The sequence below is a fragment of the Malaya genurostris genome, chromosome 1 (assembly GCF_030247185.1).
Source record: "Malaya genurostris strain Urasoe2022 chromosome 1, Malgen_1.1, whole genome shotgun sequence".
Classification (NCBI taxonomy): domain Eukaryota; kingdom Metazoa; phylum Arthropoda; class Insecta; order Diptera; family Culicidae; genus Malaya; species Malaya genurostris.
Genome location: NC_080570.1, coordinates 79,719,670 through 79,745,001, shown reverse-complemented (window position 1 = coordinate 79,745,001; position 25,332 = coordinate 79,719,670). Strand labels below are relative to the sequence as shown.

Genomic DNA, 25,332 nt, shown 5'->3' with positions numbered 1-25,332 from the left:
CCATATTTCCTGGGGAAAATACGGGAACAATTGCGAATTTTATCTGAACGGTCTTATTATATATTGTTAGTCTGGGTCCCTTGCATTGTTCCATTCCGGGAAATGAAAAGGCAGACTCATTGGCTAAGGTAGGCGCATTAGAAGGTGACATTTATGAAAGACCAATCTGCTTCAATGAATTTTTCAGTATCTCTCGTCAGAAAACTCTCGAAAGTTGGCAAACTTCATGGAGCAATGGCGAACTGGGACGATGGCTACATTCCATTATCCCTAGGGTATCGACGAAACCTTGGTTCAGGGGGATGAACGTGAGTCGCGATTTCATTCGTGTTATGTCGCGGCTCATGTCAAATCACTACACTTTCAACGCATATCTCCGGCGTGTTGGGCTCGCGAAGAGCGGTCTGCACCTGTGGCGACGGTTATCAGGACGCCAGGTCGAAGCTACTGGAATCCCTTAGGGCCCGAGGTTCCGGTTCGGGATGTGTTGGCGAGTCGGGATAGTCCATATATACTTCTCATATACCATTTCCTCAAACACATTAATATTCAAGTGTAATGTGTTATTCCTCGCTTAGAAAGTATAATCTCCACCTACAGGTTCGACACTAACATCCGCCCGATTCTCTCGATCCCCGTCCCTGTCCACCATCTTCATTGGAACTAACAAGATCTTTTTTTTGTCATTAACTATTTCGTTCCCTCTTTCTCCGTCTCTTCACCATCTCGATGGCAACTAATTAAATCTCTGCAGTTTTCAGACATTTTGTTTCCATACCCCCTTTTTATCTCGCTTTCCACAATACTTACTTTTTTTTCTTTGTTCTCTTCCGTAACAACAAAGAGTAAATTTTCTTCGAACAATAACAGAATCTCATCCGGAAGATCTAAAAAAATTGTATCCGACAACGATAATTTCAGTGATGGAATATGGATGCGTTTGCTTTCGTTCCGCTGCAAACTTTCATATTATCAAATTAAAGCGAATTCAGTATCGTTGTTTGCGAATTGCTTTAGGCTGCATGCATTCGACAAATACAGTGAGTCTTGAAGTTCTGGTGGGAATTCTTCCATTGAAAGATCGTTTTTGGGAGCTTTCATCGCGACTGCTAATAAGATGCGAGGTACTGAATCCCCTGGTTTTTAATAACTTCGAAAAGCTAGTTGAGCTTCAATCTCAAACAAGATTCATGACTATATATTTCAACCATATGTCACAGGAAATCAACCCTTCAAGATATATTCCTATCCGTGACACCCTTCTAAATGTCCCTGACAGACCCTGTCAGCTTGGAGCGAAGTCAATCTTCAGTTCAGCAACATCATCGCACGGCATCACATTCAATATATCATGTCAATTGTATGGGTTCGCAACCCTGCTATTTTGGCGCGCACGAATTTGACATTTTTCTCCACTATCTATGTATATAAGATTCGATGTGGGCTCGTCTGGGGGCGACATGCTCTCAAAAAAGGATGTTGCCAATGATTTGTTCGGGAAATGTGAGAGCTGGATATCTTGTTAATATGATGTCTTTGCCCTGACTCAACTCTATTTTTCGACACATCCTAACACCTACGCTCGATGGAAATCCCAAAAATATTTACAAGTAAGTTCAGGCATATTGACTGAGAAAATATTTTACACGGACGGATCACGAATTGAAGAGGCTACTGGGTTTGGTATATTCAACAATAATGTTTCGGTTTCATTTAGGCTTAAAGAACCAGTATCTGTTTATATAGCAGAGTTAGCAGCAGTTCATTATGGTTTGAGTGTAATCGTCACATTATCTCCAAACCATTATATTCTCTTTACAGATAGTCTGAGTGCAATTGAAGCCATTCGGTCAAACACTGCTGGCAAAAATGAACCGTTTTTCTTGGGCAGAGATAGTTTGGGTCCCGGCTAATTGCTCCATTCCAGGCAATGAAAGAGCCGATATTTTAGCCAAACGTGGTACTATTGAGGGTGAAATTTATGAGAGACCGTTTGCTTTCAACGAATTCTATAGCGTGTCTCGCCAAACAACACTTACCAGCTGGCAAGCTTCTTGGGATAAAGATGATCTGGGTCGGTGGATGCACTTAATTATTCCTAAAATATCGACAAAGGCATGGTTCAGGGGACTGGTTGTGTGTAGGGATTTCATTCGTGTGATGTCCAGACTCATGTCCAATCACTACACGTTAGATGCACATCTCCTTCGAATTGGACTTTCCGACACTAATCATTGTGCTTGTGGCGAAGGTTATCGCGATATTGATCATGTCGTTTGGACATGCGTGGAGTATCGTGATGTCAGATCTCAACTAATAAATTCCTTGCGTACTCAAGGTAGACTATCCAATGTCCCAGCTCGCTACATTACATAAATCTTTTTTATCATTTCATTAAGTCCATTGGAGTTCAAATTTAAATTTTATTTTATGTTAGACTGTTTTCTCTTCCAAGAGTTTAACCAGTAGCCAACTATATGATATTGAATAAAAGTGATGAACTGATACAAACAAACCTGAAATAGTTATAAGATCATGTACAAAACAAATGTATTTTATTTAATGTAATTTATAATAGCAATGTTTAGATTAACTAATGAATACCAACATACTAATATGATACTCGAAATGTATTAGGTTTAAAGTACTATGTATTGTGAATGTCACGGCGAAGAAAAACTTATGTATATTGCCTATGAAATAAACGTATTTATGAAAAAAAGACAATACCAATTAAGAAAATCATAAGACGGTTTATAAAAATGTCTACCACTTAATGGAATTGATTTTTACTTGGTTCATACGTCATGGTCTTATGAAACTCTTAATTAATTTTTCGTCAGTGAACAATTCAAAATGTGTGAGTGACCTTTCCCTTCCGGTTTAGTGCCGGTACGGCCTCGGAAACGGACGGTAATATCCTTCCACAGATTTCAATGCGTGAATTCACATTTGTCCGACACACATAATATTATATTATCCGGATCGTGATTAATGTTGCCGTTCTGTGCCGCTGACGGAATGAATGAATCGCACTCCATTGGCTACGCTCTTGGAACTTGTATATTTCGGAAAATTGTAAATTAGAACGTTGCATAGGACGAGATTTATAAGAGGGAAGTAGTTAATAATGAAACCATGGGTGGCATTAAGCAGCCAAGTCGAAACGACTTTTTCACTTGTAGGTACAAATACTTTCCGTTTCCATTTGTATACACCCTTATTCCGCATCACATCGGATTGATTATTACAATTATAGTTTATTACATCTTGTTTTTCCTTACTGTTATTACATTACTTAAAATGACCGTCATTTGTTTCGATCTGCAAATGGAGTAACATATTCCACAATATCGTTTAAAGTATTATTTATTTATATTTCGAAGTACAGTCCACAGTCATAATCATATGTCATGTCTTTATATAATATTCTTTGTTTAAATTACTGATTCGACAAAATAAACTTAAACGTGGGCTATTTTATTATGATGTTCATCATCATTACAAATTTAGTTTTCATCTGCGCTGTCGCTCTCACTGTCTTCATCTGACGAAGATGAAGAACTGCTCTCCATGTGACCTATGTAGTCACTAATATTATTATTCAACTGACGATGAATTCGAAGTGCGTAACGCGTTATTCTGCGGTTTAGATTAGGGCTGATTGCAGATGGAGATCTTATATCACTACTAGTTGTCCCGACTGATGTCGGAGGTGCAGATGTCGCTAGTTGAAATGCAGTTGATGCTGCATTGTCAGAATGGGCATTTCTACCGTTGGTGCTTGTGGACGTATTTTGACTGTTTTGCTGAGAGGTGGTATTTCTGTTCAGTTGTTGTCGAAGGAGCATCTCTTCTTCTCGCATCCTGGTGAATTTCTTTTGTGTTTCTAATATTTTCTCCATCATTCCATGGTGTTCGATAACCTTGTTCATGCATATTTCGCATACTGTTTTTGGAAGTGGGTCAGTTGGTGCAATCTAAAATATATGTTTGATGAGAAAAATATACTAAACATTTCACTTTAATGTATAAGATATATTTTGGAAATGAAACAAATGATTTTTTGACGTGAAAACTTCTTACTTTACTATGGGGCGCCATTCCAGCATTCGCCGTGTGTAAGAATGGGTAGAACTTAACTGTGAATATCTCGATCTGTACTAAACGCAACAACACAATTTTTTCTCCATGTCATCAGAAATAGAATCAGCAATTAATGGTTAGACTTTAGTGATGGACAATACAGCTCTAGACCAGACCCTTATTTATTTATTTATTTATTATATGTTTGATTATAATTGTGATATCGTAATGAAATGTACGGTGCCAAATTGTAATACTAACTCTCACAATCGATGATCGTGCTTTCATTTGGACTTCGATCGTCGAAAGGAGAATTTAGTTTCAAAATTATGTTTCAGGAACTTAGTTCCAGAATACAGGTTAAGAATTCAAAACCTGCATGTTGAAACTGGATTCCGGAACTGAATTCAGTTTCGCAAACTAGTTCAAAAACTAAATTGCAATTGAATTCTGAGCCTGTTCTAAGTTCTGAATGTAGTTCTTGGACTCAGGTCCAGTCCCTAATTTCTGAATTCTTCGAGTCGGTTCTTATTAGAACCATTAGCATATTCCCAAATACCTATGCGAAATTTTACTTTACTGTACTATATACGGTATTTTTTCAACCAGTTGGAGTTCGTAGTTGTTGTAGGAACTTTCTATAATTTGCTATATAAAATGCATGACACCGATTTAGTTTAGGTGCATCTTTTCAAATTCTAGTAGTGAAAAAGGGGAAAGCTGGTATAAATAATGCAAGTGATCAACTTATTGATATTCGAAAGTAAGGAGAAATCGTAAGATGAAATATCAAATACGAATTGAGGTTGGGTACTGTTTCCCTATCTAGAAAATTCTTTGTTTTTATGGTTGGATTTTGAGATTATTTGAGAAATTATGATCAAAAGTTGTATTACTAGTATATTTACTCATGTTTTATTATCTAAATCAAATCTTTATGTGAACTGAAAATTTCACAATTTTGACAACGCGTGAACAATCATGTTTTTACACATATTTGTAAGGTTTTGCCATCTGCATTCGTTCAAACTCAAGTGAATGGTAAAATTCGTCAAAAAATTTTCCAAATACATGGGATATGTCAAAACAATCATGATGATTGGATTGTTCAATTGCTGGTTGCCAGCATGCTGATGCCAGTATACTGACTCGCCAGCAGCTGGTAATGTTTACACTATTGCTGGCAAAATTTTAAAAAATGATTAAAAACAATGAAATATGTCTTAATAATATTTAAATCATCATTCCTGATTTTGATATTGAACTTCTTCATACGAACAAATGCTTTCAACTGGGAAAAATGAAATACGTACGAGATGTTCAATATTTTTATTTCGTCGCCATCTTGAATTTTTTTCACCAGTATTGCTTGCCAGCATGAAATTCAGATGCCCCGTTTACACTTCTGCTGGCTGCCAGCATGCTGGTTAGAGATGGTCGGGTGTCGGGTATTTTACCCGAAACCCGACCCGTACCCGTACCCGACGGGTTTTTGGTCGGGTACGGGTAAAAATTTTTATTTTAATTCGGGTACGGGTCGGGTACGGGTAAAAATTTTTACTGCTCACTCGGGTACGGGTCGGGTACGGGTAAAAAAATTTACTGCTCACTCGGGTAAATTTTTTTTTCTGATCGATTACCCGACCATTTGTAATTCACATAAATATGTTTACAAGTTGACGAGAATTTTTGATTGCAAAACAGTTCTTCCGAAAAATAAACAATTTGATTAAAGGGGTGACATTCGCCCCTAGGACCAGACCTGACAACTGGCATCTTTTTCCAGAAAAAACATTTCTTTTCTTCATTTAAAAAACCTGTTTTAATCCACCTAGTGGTGTAATGATGCCTTTCTCATGTACAAAGAATATTGTGGTATTTTAATTGTACTTCCGGAACCGGCTACTGGGAACCAGTATAGCCGGAATTGGTTTGTTTAGTTGCCAACTGATAATGACTATCAATTTGTGTAGTTTTGAGATCAGTTTAGAAAAATTTTCACGTTTTTTGTCTCGCCGGTTTAAGTGATGGTGTACAATATTGAACACACTTTACCCTATAATTCCGGAACCGGAAGTCGGTTCCGGATGAAATTCAGGAATTCCGTATGGGACCGGAAGACCTTTCATTTGAATCTAAGTTTGTGGAAATCGGTCAAACCATCGTTGAGAAAAGTGAGTGAGATCCATTTTGGTATATATGACCACTATTTCCGGTACTTCCGGAACCGGATACCGGGAACCAGGATAGCCGGAATCGGTTTGTTTAGTTGCCTACTGATAATGACTATCGATTTGTGTAGTTTTGAGACCAGTTTAGAAAAATTTTCACGTTTTTTGTCTCGCCGGTTTAAGTGATGGTGTACAATATTGAACACACTTTACCCTATAATTCCGGAACCGGAAGTCGGTTCCGGATGAAATTCAGGAATTCCGTATGGGACCGGAAGACCTTTCATTTGAATCCTAGTTTGTCAAAATCGGTTCAGCCATCTCCGAGAAAACCTAGTGAGATTATTTGACACATACACACACACACACACACACACACACACACACACACACACACACACACACACACACATACACACACTCATACATTGCTCAGCTCGATGAACTGAGTCGAATGGTATATGACACTAGTCGGTTTTTCAAGTGATTGCATAACCTTTCTATATGAGAATGGCAAAAACGATCAATCATAGTTTCGTGAAAAGTTATGTGAATATTTCCCGCCCTACTTTGTTTATAACATATTTAATAAGACACACTGCCTTAGCTCTAAGATGTTGCAGTCGGAATCTACTTTTCACGTAGGTTTTAATGGACTGCCATTTTAAAGCTGTTTAATGCGCAATCCAGTAAAAAATTTTTTGATTCGTATATAAAATGTAGTGTAGTACTCATATCACATTCAGATACCAGAAAACTTTTATTTTAAATATTGGTTGGAGATTTTCAAAATTTTCATATAAATCATTAAGATTCTTACCATAAAAACATGAACATTTATTTCAGAAAATCTGCATAGAAGTTCTTCCTATTCTTCATTTCTGGGTGGTGTCACCTCACTTTAAATGACACCGATTGATGGCACAGCAAGTTAGGCTATATTGCCAGTTAATTTTCGTTTCTATTCACTGGACTCGATGCGTGAAAACGTGGAGTCGCAAAAGTACGGGTGAAAATCTTTTCTCGTGAAATGCTCAAATTTTCAACGTGTTCACTCGTTTAGGGTTCCACCGGAGGTGGCACAGAAGTTCAATGGCTGTAAAAACCACCAGCTACCGTTAACATCGTGGGTGTGGGCATATTTGACAGATTAATTTAAATCAAAATCATAATTCATTTTGCTTTGTAGTAAAAAATTGCAACCAAAAAAAATTCGAATGTTCAAACTACTTACACTTGAAGGACTCACTGTTCACCATGTTCAAAATTGAATTTTTCACGCCGGGAATACACGTACATTATTTGATGTTTGGTCAATTCACGTAAACGAACTTATGATACTCTATTCATTTTAGGGGATGTTCGCATAACATTCATTTTCGTCACGTATAATATTGAATTTGACATTTGGAACCATTTTACGTGATTTTTCAAGTGATTCGAATGTGAATTTCTATTTGTGTGTCAAGATAATGAGCACGCTTACTTGTGGTTCTAAAGAATTGAATTAAAAGTCGCACTGCTTCGTAAAAACCATACCTACCCAAAATTGAATACAACGGGTATTACGACATTTTGGGTAAATATGCTTCTCGAAAATTAAGTATAAAGTACCAAAGACATTGGAAATCTATTCATGCTCCACAGTGTATTTATATGTTTAAATGTAAACAAGCATTTTAATGTATTTCACTTACCAACTAGAGCCTGATACGGCTCACTATCTAAAACAATTTATTTTTTCCATCCTGAATTTTGGTAAAATTTTTACTACTCATTCGGGTCGGGTACGGGTACGGGTAATTTTTAATCGGGTACGGGTCGGGTCGAGTAAATTTTTTTTATTTTTTATCGGGTACGGGTCGGGTACGGGTAATTTATTTTTATTTTTGTTCGGGTACGGGTCGGGTACGGGTAATTTTTTAAATTTTTGATCGGGTACGGGTCGGGTACGGGTAAATTTGTTTGCTGATCACTCGGGTACGGGTCGGGTTCGGGTATAAGAATTTCTATACCCGACCATCTCTAATGCTGGTGTCAGTGTACTGCCCTCTTAGGAAAAAACGTTCACCTGTGGTCCAATGATCCAAAGTATTAGACCAACGAAGAACCACCGTTGAACGTTTTTTTCCTAAGAGGGCAGTACACTGACACCAGCATGCTGGCAGCCAGCAGAAGTGTAAACGGGGCAAGAACAATCAAAAATTTCCATGGTGGCAATAACCAGCAACTGACAAGCGTTTACATTATGCTGGTAGCGTCCCTCTCAGCAGGCCGTTCTATTTTGTTGGTCTTAGAGCACTTGTTGAATGACATATTGCCCGAAATATTCGTTCAATTTGCTGGAACGGTTTGTTGTTGTTTTTTCTATTTCATAAATAGTGTGATAATTAAGTGTTAACTTTACATAGAAAGAAAATTTGTTGTAATTCTACGTGAAGTAGAAGTGCAGGTAACACATGGATCAATAAGTCCCGAGACTAACCAAGGTTAGTACTTTAGAAAGACGTGGTTACTGGTTTACTACGAGCGCCATCTCTGCTTTAGTCTTGGGACTTATTGATCCATGTGTTATGTAGTGTTAGTTTAAACAAATAAGTGGAAAAAACTTCAGAAATTCTGCATGCTGGCAACCAGCAGAAGTGTAAACGGTGCAGGGCTAATAAAAGGCATTTTCATTGACTCAAAATAGACTCAAATGCCGAGAAATTAATGTCACTCTCAGCTTCGCTTGCAAACTATGAGATCGAAATCGATGTCCAGTCAATCGCCCTTATTCTGAATAACGACGTATTGATTTTTCGATCGAATGTGGTTCGATCGAATCATAGCTACCTTTGATTTTGCTAGCGTTATGGGGAATACAAATGAAATACGAGCGAAAAAACGATACGACGTTATTCAGAATAAGGGCGAATGACATAAGCGGAACAGTAGTTTCAAAATTGTGTTCTACTCTCTCATTTTTTCGATGAGAAACGAAAATGCTTCGTCTCTCTTCGTTTGTTCTGGTGTCGGTCATTTACGAATAAGACAGTAAAACATTGAAAATGAGACTGTTGGAATGGTTTCTTTCATTGAGAATGCGTGACAATTTTAAACTCTACTTCAAATAAATGCCAAGCCATGATGAAATTTCTCTAATTCTTGTGATTAACCACATACGAAACGCTAAACTGTATGTCAGCCAGTTTAGTTTCGAATCATACGTGTATTCAAACTCCATTCGTACGAACAGGCACATGTATTCGAACATCATATTCTCGTTTATATGCGAACAGACGAAATGCCGTAGTTTGAATTCGTCAGTTTAATGTTGCGAATCAACCGTTCGAATACATTGATAACAGTTTAACCGACGACACGACCAGACACTCAGAAGAAAATTTGGAATAAAAAGTGTCCGTGAGCGATTTACCACCAGTTACCACAAATATAGCGACCCCTTGATAATGATGAAAATAAATACAATACTGGCCATGAAATCGGACAATCAAGATACTTCAAATAAATACAAATTATTTGATTCAACAGTTATTTTCAAAGGTATTGGCACGCCTGATGAATCGAAAATCGAGAAATTTCATTTCGTAGCTAACGAAATATTGCTTTCATAGACAACTGGAAAAAGAAATTTCGCCAATGAATGATTTCGCTGTTATCAACCTCGCCAATCCTTGGCATTGTGTATCCTAAACATGTGAATCAAATATTAGTAATATTGAGGAAATAAAATATTATATTAATTGAAACGAAGTTAGTTATGCGTTCTACTCAGTTTTCGAGTAACTGAGAATGTTTTATTTAAATCAAGATAACGAAGGCAAACGATGTTATCCTTGAACTGCAACGAATTTTCAACTGATTTTTTTAATATATTGATCCCAATTTGTTCATATGCTATCTTCTGTAAAGTTTTTCGATGATTGCTCTCGTACAACATTTACAGTGCTGCTTATTGAAACAATCATAATTTAAAATTATGAATATGTCCAGTATGTCCAATATGTCATTTTCAAAGAGAACGCATCAAAATCTTTAAACATAAGTGTTCTCCGGTGCTTATATACATATTTTTAAATATCTGAAGCATATGAAGAACATGCAATAACTTCTTATCTTCCAATTTTCTAGTTCGGTTCAGTCGTGGCATCCCAATAATCAACTGACGATTTTTGTCTACGATAATCACTACCTTTTCTCTCAGTATTGCCCTCATTCTCCAGGTTTTACGAAATATTGTTCAAACATTAAATCATGTTATTCTGTCTGTTCAACGTTCATGGTTTATCTCAACAAAACTATTCTTCGAATTTCGAAAAAAATAATTCGATTTGTTTAAAAACACCAGTTTCTACGGTGCAGGAAACTGTTATTAGAAGTAGAGTTATTCAGGGTGGCAAGTGAATTAGCGATTTCAATTTCCCGGTTTTCCCGGTGCGCGAGACTAAAAATTCCCGGTTTTTTTTACAGGTCCAAAAAAAACATCGAGAGTTGAGAAATAAGTATTTTTCGGGTATCTCCTTGGAACTACGATTAAAACTCTCATCCACAGTTTGTCCAAACGTTTATCTTCTGAACTAACAGTACCATCCAGCCCAATGTATTCCATCTTTATTCTGTATTTTACTTCGCCAGTAACTTCGATGTAACAATAGGATTAAAACAAGAAACATATCTGGCCAACGGTGATAAAAGTGATCAGTCTTGCATTTCACGAATTTTTTTTTTTCATAATTATTGCAATTTTCCTGAAAAATCAACACGCAGCTTTCACATCATATTCGACGATTATAGGTGGTGTTTTGTAGTTTTCCAGAAATATCATCAGTTATTTGAAAGCCTAATGATGAAAAATTAAATTTAAAGTGTTACAATTGAAATAAAATAATTATTTTTCGAACTATTCAATCTTTTTCAAGACTACCACCGAATCAGTCTTTTAAAGGCTATCTGGAAATCAGTCCTTCTTAAAACTTGTGCAAGTTAGGAGTGTATTCTAGAAATGGGCAAAAGCGTTCATTTCAAAGAACTGTTGAAAACTTGATAGTTGTACCGAAAGAATTAGTTCTATTGAACCGTTCTTTCGTTTTTCTGAAACTTTGTATGTTTCTTCGAAAATATGAGAGCTATAAATTAAATTTTGTAGTAAACAAATTCAATAATAATAAAGTCTTTTTGCATGTGTTCCACCAATAATCATTCTCTTTTGTATACATTTTCATAGTTCACGAACTTCTACCAGATTCCTCAAACTAGCAAACGTTTCGAAAGACTATTGTATTGAGAAGAATAGAGAGCTATCGTTCTTTAATAAAGAACTCCAGTACACTCAATCTTCGAGGAAAACTAGGAACTTTTGGACCGTACGCGGACTGACCATCTCTAGTATATTCCAATACTTTTTTAGCCTGGTATAGTATACGGTTAAAAATTAAAAATGAATGAACTAAAGCACAACACTCCTCCCTCAAACCCGATTACTTCTAACAACCAGTGGCGTCTCATGACAAAATTTACGGGTTGTGCACTGCTTATATGGTATGATATCAGAACCGTTTCGACGTTGCAACTGAGACAGCATTTTTTTTCAACTGCCATAAGCATAAGCCACGGAAGCCTCTTCTGAATGTGTGCATACAAGTTCTCACAGAGCCTATTTGGCCAGTTGTGCAGTGCACGAGGTGCACATGAGGACGAAAGGCCATTGCTATAAACATATACGACATAATTTCAGAGTTGGGTTCTGGCGAGAGAACAAAATCCTTCTAGAATTCTTAAAATGTACGCTTGTCACTTTGGAAAAACAACAACAATCTATGCCTCTAGTGACTGAGATGATCTAAATTTGACTCTCCTATCATAGCTTGTTCAGTGCTCTTACGAACTCTGAAAAATCAATTTCAGCTGTTAAAGAAGGAAATCAAATATTCCTTGCAAACGGTGGATAAAATGAAAGTCGACAGCTTTGTCGATTTAGCGAATCCTATTGAAATCAATACCAAGATTACTAAACAAGTATTGTCACAATTTGACATTACTGAGACAAATTTTGGTGAAATTAGTGAGATCATTGGCTGGCAACTAAAAACACGGCTCCTAAAAATTCTTCGAAATATTATTAAACATGTTACCTGATCCTACTTTTACCATTATGCAAACTTATTCTGGAATTTGAAGACAAACACTAAAAAAACCTAAGTACAAATGACAGTTCCTCTTTCTTTACTCTTTCTTCCGATTATTACGGTCCTATCGGCAGTCCTTCTATCTTACACTTTGCAGAGAATAACGACTGAAATTATCCTTATTTTTCATTATGAGCATGGATTATGCTGTTATTGATGACAACTAAGAAAGCTCTTATTGATTTAAAATTTCTGAGGTGTTGGCTCCATTTTCAATGGATTGTGTACCATTGAACCTGTTTCAAAACTAGTACTGAACTTCTAGTTCAAATACAAAATGGCCTTCATCTTTTCATTTGTTGTATCATGAAAATCATGACGCTGAAAATCGTTACTAAGACTAAGACTAGGAAATTTTTCCCCGGATTTGCACAAAAATTCCCGACATTTTCCCGGTTTTTCCCTGTAAAACCAAATTCACGACTTTTTCACGATTTTCCCGGTCACTTGCCACCCTGGTTATTTATTCTTAGTTGCCAGTTTTTAATATTTTTCGAACGATTCAATTTTCACATTACGAGTTACTGGGGGGTAGTTAAATTTGCGATACAGTTTTGATAGACGAGTGGCAGGTCGTGTCGTCGGTTTAACCGATTACCAACAAAAACTATAAGGATCAGCCCCATGGGGTTGTTCGAGCCATCGATGTGGAACAAGGCAACCAAAATTTCTAATGATTGAAATTTTCAATTAATCATCACACTTTTGAATCCGCAAATGCACGAGAGTCTGCTTAGTATTTATTAGGAACCAACACCGAACAGGCGAACTCAGAATATAGACTATATTTGTCGTGATTTGTATTTGTTTTGTAGCCGACGAAATTACATCAATAGCCCAAATGTATGCAATTATATGTTTGGACATGCTTGCGATACAGATATCGATATTTAAGCTTCTTTTTGCCAAGCTTAAGGTAGCGCTTCGCCGTGGTCACGGGAGTTCGCTGCCTATCCCGGGGTTTCACGCACTTTACCCAAAATTGTGAGAAAACGGTAAAGAAAACGGAAATTCCAAGAACATACGATTCTAGATAATAAATTTTTCTATCGATTCGTATATAAACTGTGCCTGATAAACGTTTTTATCGAAAGATTTCGTGCGAGTTTTAAAAATAAATGAGTTTTTCCTTATTTTTTCGCACGCACACAATGTCAACGCATGCATTGGGGTGTGAAAAATGCCACATGCGGTAGACGCTAACAACATTTCTTTTGTTTTCGTTGTCCGTTCTCTCTGTGTAAACGTTGAATAAAGATGAGTAGAAAATGTAAGTAAGTGTTACTACTTTGTAAAATAATTTCTATTCATGTTTCAGTAGAACCAGAAATCAGTAATGATTTTCATCGCTACTAGCTTTGAAGCTTTGTTGAAAACGTAGCACATCCCTACATATGCGAGTTGTTTATAGCGAGAAATGGAAAAAAGAAAACAAAAGGTTTAACAAAACTCGCACGAAATCTCGTGAAAGAAAAGCTTTCTAACTAATATTTTTCGCCAAATGCATAGTAAAATCATTTACCTACAATCGTATGTTTTTGATTTTTCGTGAATCGGGTTAGTATTGGAGAAATTTGCAATTTAGAGTGAAATTTCGGCGACAAAGCAAGAGGAAGCAGTGAGTTGTCTCGCTTCGACTTGACCACGGCGAAGCGCTACCTTAAGTTCAAGTTCTGTATGCAAGCAGTTATTTCTACAGCGTATCTCTACCATTATTATTATCCTGCGATTTCGGTTGAAGCGATAAACCTTTTTCTCATTATCAATCGAGTTCATCTTATATAGATTAGAAATTATTCTTATGCAATCAATATTTACTCTGGGGTAATTGTCAATTTCTCAGGCGAAACGACATAACATGGAATTTCATCCGATCTTGCATGATACAAGATCAGAGCATACCAATTGAAGCTTCAAATCGTTTTATGGCACATTTTGCCTTGCTATCTAGCAACAACATACCTCTAGCATGCTACACGTAGGACTGAAACGTTAGCTATAATCAGAGCGATGCTTTCCCTTTGATATATCGCTTACTCCTTCAAAACCGTGGACTATGGCAGGGAAATCCGGTATGCCGGAGATTTTTTGCAGACAAAATAAGACACGGCTAGCTATTAATCAACATTACAATGATATACAATTAAAAATACATGGCTATGAGCATTCAAATCAATATGTAGAAATATTTCCAATCAAATGGTGACATAATATTAATAATTGATACAAAATTGACTGAGTGTAATTGTTCAAAACCTGACCACATTTCTACGTGTATTTTGCTTGAGTTTCTAATTTGTACTTCTATATAGAAAACAAAAATGTGTTCCACATTATTAAAATTTTCGAATGTGAAGGTGCTTTGCAATCAAATGATTAATTTGTTTTTGCCTTTCTCATATAGAAAGATTATGCAATCACTGTGAAAACCGACTTTTGAACCGAAGCCCGGAGGACCGAGTGTCGTATACCATTCGACTCAGTTCGTCGAGTACGCAAAATGTCTGTGTGTATGTGTGTGTGTATGTGCGTATATGTGTATGTAAAGTTTTTTTTGCACTAACTTTTCTCGGAGATGGCTGAACCGATTTTCACAAACTTAAATTCAAATGAAAAGTCTTGTGGTCCCATACAAAGTTCCTGAATATTATTTGGATTCGGCTTCCGGTTCCGGAATTATGGGGTAAAATGCGAAAAAAAAATTGTGAAAATAAGTGCACTAACTTTTCTCATAGATGGCGCGACCGATTTTCACAAACAAAAATGTGGTCCCATACGTAATTCCTGTATTTTATCCGGATCCGGCAATATACGGTAAGGTGTGTTAGAAATTTTATACCATCACTGAAAAGGGCGAAAAACCATAAGTTTTCTAAATCGACCTGAAAACTTCTCCAATTCATAGTTTTTATCAGTAGACGATCAAACAAAACTGATTTTGGTTATTCTTTTAAAAATCGAAAATTATTTTGACGAATACCACAGTATTATATATGATAGTATGATTGATATGAGAAAAGCATCAAATGTATGATACTTGAGAGAAGAATTGCAATTTGTCGCGCAGAATGACCTTGACAGACTGACTAAAATTATCATCAACTGTAACCTGAACTGTGAAGATGATAATCAAATGAGATACTCCATTGTTCTATGATAAAGTAGAAGTGTACTCAGTCAAACACAAGCGTCTCTTTTTGTTTTATATCTCATTTTCCTATTTCCTATTGAAGTGAAAAATAAAAAAGAGTACATAAATTGATAAAGCTTATTATACTTTGCAAAAAGAGTTCATTGGAGTAAATGAAAAAAAATCAATTTTCATAATGTCCGATTATTTTTAGTTACATCATAATCAAGCAGTGACAGGAGAGATAAAGATAATCACCCTCGTTCTTGTTTACGGCCGTATGCGGTACGTTCAAAAGTATGTCGATTTTTTTTCGCAGATTCTACTGATCGGATTACTATTTTCAATGCTTTTTTTTACTTTGCACGAAGTTAAATATCAAAATTTTATTCACCGACTTGATTGAAATTAAGTACGATATTTATTTATTGTTTGCGATCTTCCTCAAAAACTACCTGCGATGCCGATCCTTATTTCGCACAGGAATCGCATTCGTACACATGCGAGGGAAACAAGAATGGCTTGTTCGCATTTGTTCGAAAGTAAGTGTTCGTCGAATAGTCGATACAACGTAAACAAGCATGATGATAAAAAATCAGCGAGAACACAAACTAAATAACAAATGATATTAAACATTTTTCAACACAACTTAAGTTTGTACCAGAACTGATGATTTAAAGTTGGATTGGCGTTGTTCTTATGCATTTAGGATGTTTGAAAGTGTAATTGATTCGAACGTAAACGTAATACGTAATACGAATGAGACATAATTTTGAACGTTATCACATACGGCCGTAAACAGGAATAAGGGTGATTATCTTCATCTCTCCTGTCACTGCTTGATTATGATGTAACTAAATTATAATCGGACAGTATGAAAATTGAAATTTATTCATTTACTCCAATGAACTTTTTCTGAAAAGTATAAAGAGCTTTATGAATTTATGTTTATTTTAGTACACTTTTTTATTTTCCAGTTTAATGGGAAATTGTAAAATGAGAGAGAAAACAAAAAGAGTCGCTTGTGTTTGACTGAGTACACTTCTACTTTGTCATAGAACCACGGAGTATCTCATTTGATAATCACTTTCACAGTACAGATTAAAAAATTGACTCAATCGGCCATGTAAAGTTTGTAGGCAAATATTCCTGAATAAAATGTTTTATTAATTAAAAAAATTACTTTGAATAAAAAGTCTTGAATTTACTATTTACATTCAACATAGATTTTCATTAACAAAATTCTGCAAAATTAACTGGCATGTTTGGTATAACAATCGAAATTCAAAATATAAATTCTAATATTAATCTTATTGTCGTTTATTTATACCCGGTTATAACCTTCTCGGTCGTTCGCCAGCAAATTCTAACACAAAAATAAGTGTGTTAATGTGTTCCTATGAATTTAAACTCAGGTTCACTATTTTACTTACTTTAACAGGAAGATAATTATTTATTTTTTGTTCCAGTTCGTGCTCGTTCCCTTCTGCTCCGTAGATAAAAATGACTGATCTATGAATTTGCGAGCAAAGGCGACACAGGAAACCGGTGATACACGCTTCTTCAAGGCTTCCCATTGTATCGTAAATAAATGTATATGATAAACTGTTATTTTTTTATGTTCCGGACAAAACTACGATAATAATGTAATTTCACACATTCTTTTATTTCATTTGTTTTGACGACAGAAATTAAATTTCGTGACAGCTATCTCGCTTAAATGCACGATGGTAAATGGACAGGTGGTGAGATTGCTTCACGATGTAAAATACCCTGGTGATTACGTTTTTTATGTGTTAGTGCGGTTGTCATTTTATTTTGGAAGAACAGAGAGACGTGAAGAAGAAAAAACTCAAACAAGTGACGTTGCGGGAGTTGATTTTATGAAAATATTTAGAGTTGATTCTGTTTGCAAAAAATTTGACAGTAAAATGCGTTATTTTGTTTCGGGATGTTTCAATCTCGACGATTCGAGGAAATCATATGGCTATTTCGTATCATCGAGCATTGAAGAACCCGGTTAGTTCCACTTATATTGTACTGCGCGAACTATTTACTATCTGTACATCCCTTGTGTTATATACAAGTTTTTTTACTAGTTGGTTTCCCCTCGTTTGTCAACACCGATCAGCTGCTTGCAGGGATGCCTGATTTCATCCAAATATTTGAAAATGAATAGTCACAATAAATTATTGGATTACGTTGATAATATATTTAACTTTTTTAGCGATGTTGGAAGGTAACCATTTATTTGACTCAGCGTTGTTCATCTAGATTATTTTTTATTGTGTTGGTAGTCTTCACCCGAAATTAAGTGGCGGCAGACCAGAAGCAAGTAAATATTGTAACAAAACGGATTCGATTTTGTATTGCGTTGGCGGATGAGAAGTAGGCACAATTATGTATATAGTTTTGGCAATATGTATTAAATCTGTATCCTGTATGAAATTCGCATGGACGTATACAAAACAATACATTACAGGTAATTCTGTATAATTGGCAACTCTGTAGGTAAATGAAAAAAAGAAATATTAAAAACAATTGAAAAATCGCACAGTCTAGATGACAGACAGGATGTTTTTGATAGGGTAACGTGGCGCCATCATGACACATGTGAGTACTGTCCCAAATAAAGAAATATTCGAAATGACCGTTAAAATGATTGAAGAATCTAATTTGAGTGTCCTGTCCTCGGTCGCTATAACCATTACTAGATATCCACACAACATACATTGAAACAATTTATTGACCCTTCGTTAAGAAGCGTCGATAAACATTTGAAAATGACGGTAACATTCCATAGCAACAATACAAGTTTGGAAGGAAGTAAACATACCGCACAAAATATGTTGCAACATCCATTCGCTTTAATGCTTCTTAAGATAAGAATATTGCAAATTGAATAGATTCTTAGCAATAATTCTAATTGATTTTTGTTTTCCTGTTGCAACATCCACTCGATATGCAGCGGAAAACTGCAATTTCTATCGTTTGCAACTTAAGGTTAATTCTATATAAACAAACACTGTCATAGTTACGACGCATGTAGCGATTCGACGCTTGTTGTTTTGTTTTAAATAATAATTGAAGTACAACTGACGGTGAACCGAAATCATCGAGGGGTCCTATTTGAATGGTACTTGAGAAATCGTAGACTATTCCATCTTGAGTTTATCTTTGATCCCAGTTCTATATAGCAGTTATATATAGATCAAATGATTGCTTTTTGATTGAATAAGTGATACAAATAAGGTTCAAATTAAAAAAATACTGGGACTATGGTGCTTAAGGGAATCAAAAACAACAATAAAAATAATTGTCTTATCAAAAACTTATTGTTATATTTTTCGTATATAAAGAGTTTCATAATAAAATATTATTTTAATATTTCAACTACACTTACTTCTTTGGGACTTGCTGATTTCATCGGATATTTACTGTTACCAGACGAATCAGATGCACTCCGAAAAGTTAATAATCGGAAACTACTCCTTTTTTCGAGGATTCTAGCTAAACTAGTCATCAGTTCTGTAAGGGAGCACCTCCTGATATTTGCGGAGGAGACTTGGGATCCAGAAACTATAAATGAAATATTTAAATCCTCATACTAGACAGACAAAGTAATGAAACGTACCGGATATTTATTTCAGGGGAATATTCTTGAACGAAGTTGAATGAGCTGTCTTGTCATCGATTTCAAATAACAGAACTTCCTAAAAAACTGTCTGGAGCAGTCGACGAATATCGAGGACACAACTCTTTCTTCAGCTTCAAGCAGTACAATTTACAACTATTCTTTTGTAAAAACAAACTCCATTATATGTCTAAGTTAAAATATTATTTTTTGTTATTTTCTTCAGCTGTCTCGTTTTCTTCCATGTTGCAGTGAAAGTTTCCATGTGTTCAACTGGACCGAGTGCCTGCGTGAGTCCGGAAGTTTACCCGCTCCTGCCGAATACTTCAAACAGGCCGTCGGTATGAAGCTAGAGACACTGGAACCATGTAATGCGACTTCAACCTGCATCGGTAGTGTTGTGGGAGTTCTTGGATCTCGACTTCGGCTTCGGTTGGATGGCAGTGACAACAAAAACGATTTCTGGAGGCATGTCGATTTGAGATACCACGACGTTATTAGTTGCTTTTTAAGCCATTGGAATTATATGACAATTTTCTGAAATAAATGTTTTATATTTCATGGCATTTTTCATTTCATAGATTTATATCAAAATCTGGAATCTCCCTTTTGACTTCAACCAATATATGAAATAGTAATTTTCTGGTATCTAAATTTGATATGAACTGATAGATAAATGTGATATGAACAGTACATTACATTTTACCTATGAAACACGTAACTTTTACTGGATTATGCATTAAACAGCTTTTAAATGCCAGTCCATTAAAACCTACGTGAAAAGTAGGGTGGAAAATATTCACATAACTTTTCACATAACTATAATATGATTATTATTTTGAGTGTATATTTGACATGATGCTGAATACACTTTCCCACATTATCGAAATGACGGAATGCGTAATGAATTCTTACTCGACTGCATGATTTTTCAGTGCTCGATCGGTTCAGTGCTAGAATTTTCGCCTGAGTTGGCTGCTCGATCAACCTGATTGACAGTGACATTATAAATGTCATTGAATATTCGCTCGTTTTATGAATGTGTTAGTGTAAAATTTAGGCGACTTAAGCCATTTCATTACACTCCAGCTAGAGGAATGGATGATGCTGACTAAGGTAGGCCGTTTTGTTAATTTCCAGCGAATTTCAACAGTTTATGTTGGAATTCTAAGAAGAACTGGTTATTTACTAGTTCTGTATATCCGAAAAATATGAAGATTTCAATGTGTATAATCAGTTATGTAATGTTTTCATTTAAAAATAAACTGAAAGTCAGCACGAAAACGTGCAAAATCGGGAAAGAAGAAGAAGAAGACAAATTGACAATTCAGTCCGCATCTTCTCACTCAATTCCGACTGATTTCCGAATCAACCGGTTGTAGGCGAAATTCATTCGGAATCGGTTGTTGCACTGGAGTTGGAATTGATTCGGAATTCATTATGATTTCCACATGAAATTCCGAATGAAAATTTCTCGCCGATTCGGAATTGATTCGGAATCCATTTGGAATCCATTCGGATCTGATAATGTGGGTTGTAGCTATCAATGGAAATGCTGATAGTGAAAAATCATTAGAATATCGTATAGTGTGGAAATGAGAATTTAGCTCAGTGTAAGACACCCGCTTGTGAGGAATTCTGGCAACCGTCAGAAGGCTGGCTGCATTCCGGCAGCTTTCAATATTGTCCAGGCGAAATACGTCATTACCTCGCTGCACGTGTCTTGTTTATTTCCCTCTTTCTTCTATGTTCGACTTCATTTGATATTCGTCAATCCCGTATGTCCATACAAAAAACGAATCTTGAGACTAGGTAAATGAGATTGAAATATGGGTATGTTTGGTAGTGAGAAAGCAATGTTATTGACAATAACATTTTACGTAATTAGTATATATGAATGGCAATAACTGATTGTCTTTCATATGTACTTTTTATGGAAAAAATAAAACCAAGACGCTAAAAATGTAGAACCGATTCAAAACGGTTCTGCCAATATTGTATGGCAAGAATCCGACAGAAACAGAACCGATAATAACCGCTAGGCGAAATTCTCTGTCGGAAACGGTTGTTGCATTGTTGCCAGACTTTTGCCGGAATTCTGGCAGAACTCCGGCAAAAATGGCTGGTAGACATAGCCAGTCGTCTGGGGGGAAATCTGTCCGCCGCGTACAAGTGGGCAAGACCTGACAACTGGCTTCTTATTCTTCCTTCCGAACCATCCTTCTCGTCATTTTCGCCCTGTGGAATAAATACCGACGTATCGGCTACAGTGCAGCCATATTTACAGATTTTTTTTTAATAACTATGCTAAGATAAAAATATTTAATTTATATTTTTAAACTCGGTTTTTGATTTGCAATAAACATGAAAAATGTTTTGATGAATGCATTTTTTTAAATTATATATTAACACATAAAAACAATTGATTGAGCTTTGATGACAAAACACGAAATATCTCAGGTTGAATTCAAAATCGAATCCATTATTGACGTATTACCGGATCTTTTGGAAACCGGAAAAGGTCAAGTTTGGATAGAAATGCTTAGTGGGACCGACGACACGACCAGACACTCCGAAGAAAAATCGGAATAAAAAGTGTTCGTGAGCGATTTACCACCAGTTACCATAAATATAGCGACCCCTTGAAAATGACAAAAACTAACTATTCGAGCAACACTGTTTAAGTTGCCATGAACTAGTTACCAAGGAGTACCAGAATAAATAAACAAACAGTTTGAAATAGTTGTGGAACAATTCCACCGATTTGAGTTTTTTTGTCTTTTCCGGTTATTTAGTGAATTAGTGAAATCTAAATAATTTGGTTCTATTATGTCCTTCGTTACATACTGTTTGATTGTTCCTAAAATCCTCAGGACTTTCGGTACTGTTGAAATAAAAGATGTTGCTTGCTTGAACATCAACCGATAAAAAGACCAGCTCTTCATCAGAACACATTATTTAAGCTGTTTATTTTCTGTCCATGATCGTGTCAAAGCATATCTACATTGAAAGAAATTCATTTTCAGAACGCTGACATTACAGCTCTTCCTCCTTAAGGAAAGATATCACAATTATCTTTAACCATGATTTTCTAAAACTGACAAAAAACAATGACACTATTTCATATGAAAAACTCAGATACAATTACACACTATTGCATATACAAATTTAGATACAAAAGCTATTCCTACAATCAATTTTAAATTTTTCTGATATAGTTCTTCTTGTGAATTGCATTTCGTTCTGAACAGATTAAAATCTTGTACACATTATCAATCATTTTCAGATTATTTTAGTGGTGAGTGCACCTCCAGTATATAATGTCATTTTCTTCATATTCGTTCTAGAGAATTCCCAGAAACTGCTATCGTTTTGTATTGTGACCGATAAATTCTGTACCAAAAGCGAAACTATCCACCCTCGGTTGCGTCAATTCACCGTTTTATCGATCACATGGAAAGCCACAAAATTGTTCAATACGACGTTCTTCTTCTCAGAAACTAGCCAATAACTCTCCCAATTTGCGTAACCAATCCTTGTGACAGTGATTGAATTTACCCGCCAATTCCAGACAATCAAATATGTACCCAACCGGAATTGTTCTCAGCCAGTTAGCTGCAAAATATGCTGTACCTAATTGAATTATACAACAAATCACTCGTAATCTCACTTTTCAATGGTCTTATAATTCGTCCGAAGAACCTCGGTACCACTATACTGTTATAAAGTAAATTTATACTTGTTAGAAATAAAACCTTCTGGCCAAAACTAAAAGACGCCACTAAACAAATGGCGTTTTGCGACCACAATAGGAAAATTCGCGACCTGGGAACAAGTGTCCACAATAATAAAAGACGAACAGGCAGTATACATGGCTTAATTACTGGAAGAAAAAATAGTTCCAGTACAACAAAAAGGGGAGGGGGGGGGGGGGGATTTTATTAAAAGCATAAATAAAGTAATATTGTACATTTTTCATATCTTTTTGCAGTTTACGGAATTTATTGATATTGTTCTTATATGGGAATGGGCCAACCGAATTTTCATGAGCAATTATGGTTTAAATTGTAAGGATGCGCTCGATTTAATAAAGCAACAAGAACGAGAGGCGATCGAAAACGGAGAAATTGAAATTCCAGATTTTAGTAGAAATCTTGCATAATTCGCTAAGTCTTCCATAGTAAGATATACTATTTTTTGTATTGTTTCAGTTCTTTAAAAAAAAGATACAAATTAAATAAAAAATGACTCAAAACTCTCAGAAATAATAAATTTAATACCTGCCAGTGGCCCAACCAAATACAAATAATAATACCCCTAAGTCCCATACAAACGAACCGCCAATGTTTGGTTCACAGCCTGAACAAGTAAGCCTAGCAAATTACTCCCTTTCGTTGCGATAGTTTGAAAATGTGGAAGGAGATCGTTTCTGGCAACGCTTTATGCTAGTTGCTACGGCGCAAAACAAGTTTGTTTGTTTATGTTTTCCGTTGTTGTATTGCAACAAATTCAAAGATACACTCCAGCTAATCGATGAATGAAGAATTGCGATATTTTTTGGCAGTGATGGGACTTTATTTCATAGACGGGCCTTGGTGTGGAACATGGGTACGATTCGTATACGTACCACGGAAACAGCGATTAGCGCTCTACACGATAAAATAAAAGTTAAAAGAGAAACAAATGCAAGCTGTGTATGCGTTTTCCCAATATATGCGTGACCCAGACAAATTGATTATAGCTCGAACGGTGGCAGACACAACAGTTTTTCTTTCATGATGGATAAACTTATTAATTGAATTATTTTCTATTAGTATTATGACGTAAAGGTTCTCCGCATTTAGCAGATGTTGGAAAAATTCCTACTCCTCTGACGGGAGTGATTTGCAATGTGAAGAACGGATGGCTACCATAACGATTCGGTGAACAGTGCCGAGACATTCTAACACTTGTTCTAACATATAATACTGAGCAATTTCCGAAAAGCCAAGGAGCAAATGTCTGAAAAGCCAAGGAGGACAAAAAACAAAATCCGATATGGAATAACCATATCTCATACACAACAACATAGTTCAAGTTTATTTTTCACTACAATAAACAGTAACTATGGTGAACTTGTTCTTACCCTTCAGTGTTGCTAGTTTTAAAGAAAACTCGTTAAAGTACATTGTCACTCTGACAGTGTATCATGACAGTGTACCACACGATGCAAAATGTGTCCTTGAAAATTTGTCGAAGTACTCCGTATTATAATTTGTATTTGGCCCAACTACACTCACTGGTTTCGTTTTAAGTGAGAATCTCTTGTTTTTGTTTACATTCCATATGTAGTTACCAAGGCTACTGGTAACTGTTTTTCAAAATCAATATTTTACCAACTTGTGTTGCCAGTTCCAACATTTTTTCAAGCGAATCCGTTTTGACATTACCAGTTACTGAGGGGTAGTTAAATTTTCGATACAGTTTTGATACTCGAGTGGCAGGTCGTGTCGTCGGTGGGACCACAGTGTGAAACACAACAGTTCATTAATCTCGTGAAACTAGCACACTTTCGAGTTTACACTATTTAAAAAAAATTTTTTTGGTTACATTTTGATTTAATAAAAAGAAAAACTTTTTGATGCTGATTTTGCTGATGATCATTGCTCGCGTACCCTGCAAAAGTTTTTTCTTTTCACGATGTGCACGCAGTGAAATGGAGCTTGTTTAAAATAACAAATCAGTTAGTAGATTTTTAAATCTGACTCATGTTAATTTCTACACCATTTTCTCCCTTCAACAACTACAAAGATCTCTTTTCAATGTAAATAAATATTTTGGTCTTACCAAACGAAAAAAATAATTGTTCCAGCTGATTTTATTGTTGAAATAATTCATCAATATATTGCGTATCAACAAAAGCAGAGTTGATTTTATTGGCAATATCTATGTTGATTCAATTCAGGTTTATCTTTATGTTAAGAACAAAATTTATTCATTTTATCTGTTGTCTTATTTGTGTAATGATACAACAAAGTTTATTGTTCAAAAGAACCGTACCAGTCCTATTTTTTATAAACCAGAGCTGTTTTTTCAATCGTGAATGAACAGAAAAGTTTTTTACGTGTTTCAAAAGTAAAATTT

The 25,332-nt window shown here is 35.7% G+C and overlaps 1 protein-coding gene across 1 annotated transcript; it reads right to left on the bottom strand.

Annotated features, from left to right (window-relative positions):
* Positions 1-3,240: 3,240 nt before the first annotated feature.
* On the bottom strand, positions 3,241-17,315 carry LOC131440589 (uncharacterized). Its single transcript, XM_058611999.1, has 2 exons — positions 17,009-17,315; positions 3,241-3,980 (listed from the first exon to the last, which is right to left on the bottom strand). Exons 1-2 carry the CDS (start codon positions 17,150-17,152, stop codon positions 3,510-3,512), a joined length of 615 nt encoding a protein of 204 aa, XP_058467982.1. The 5' UTR covers positions 17,153-17,315; the 3' UTR covers positions 3,241-3,509.
* Between the last annotated feature and the right edge of the window lie 8,017 nt (positions 17,316-25,332).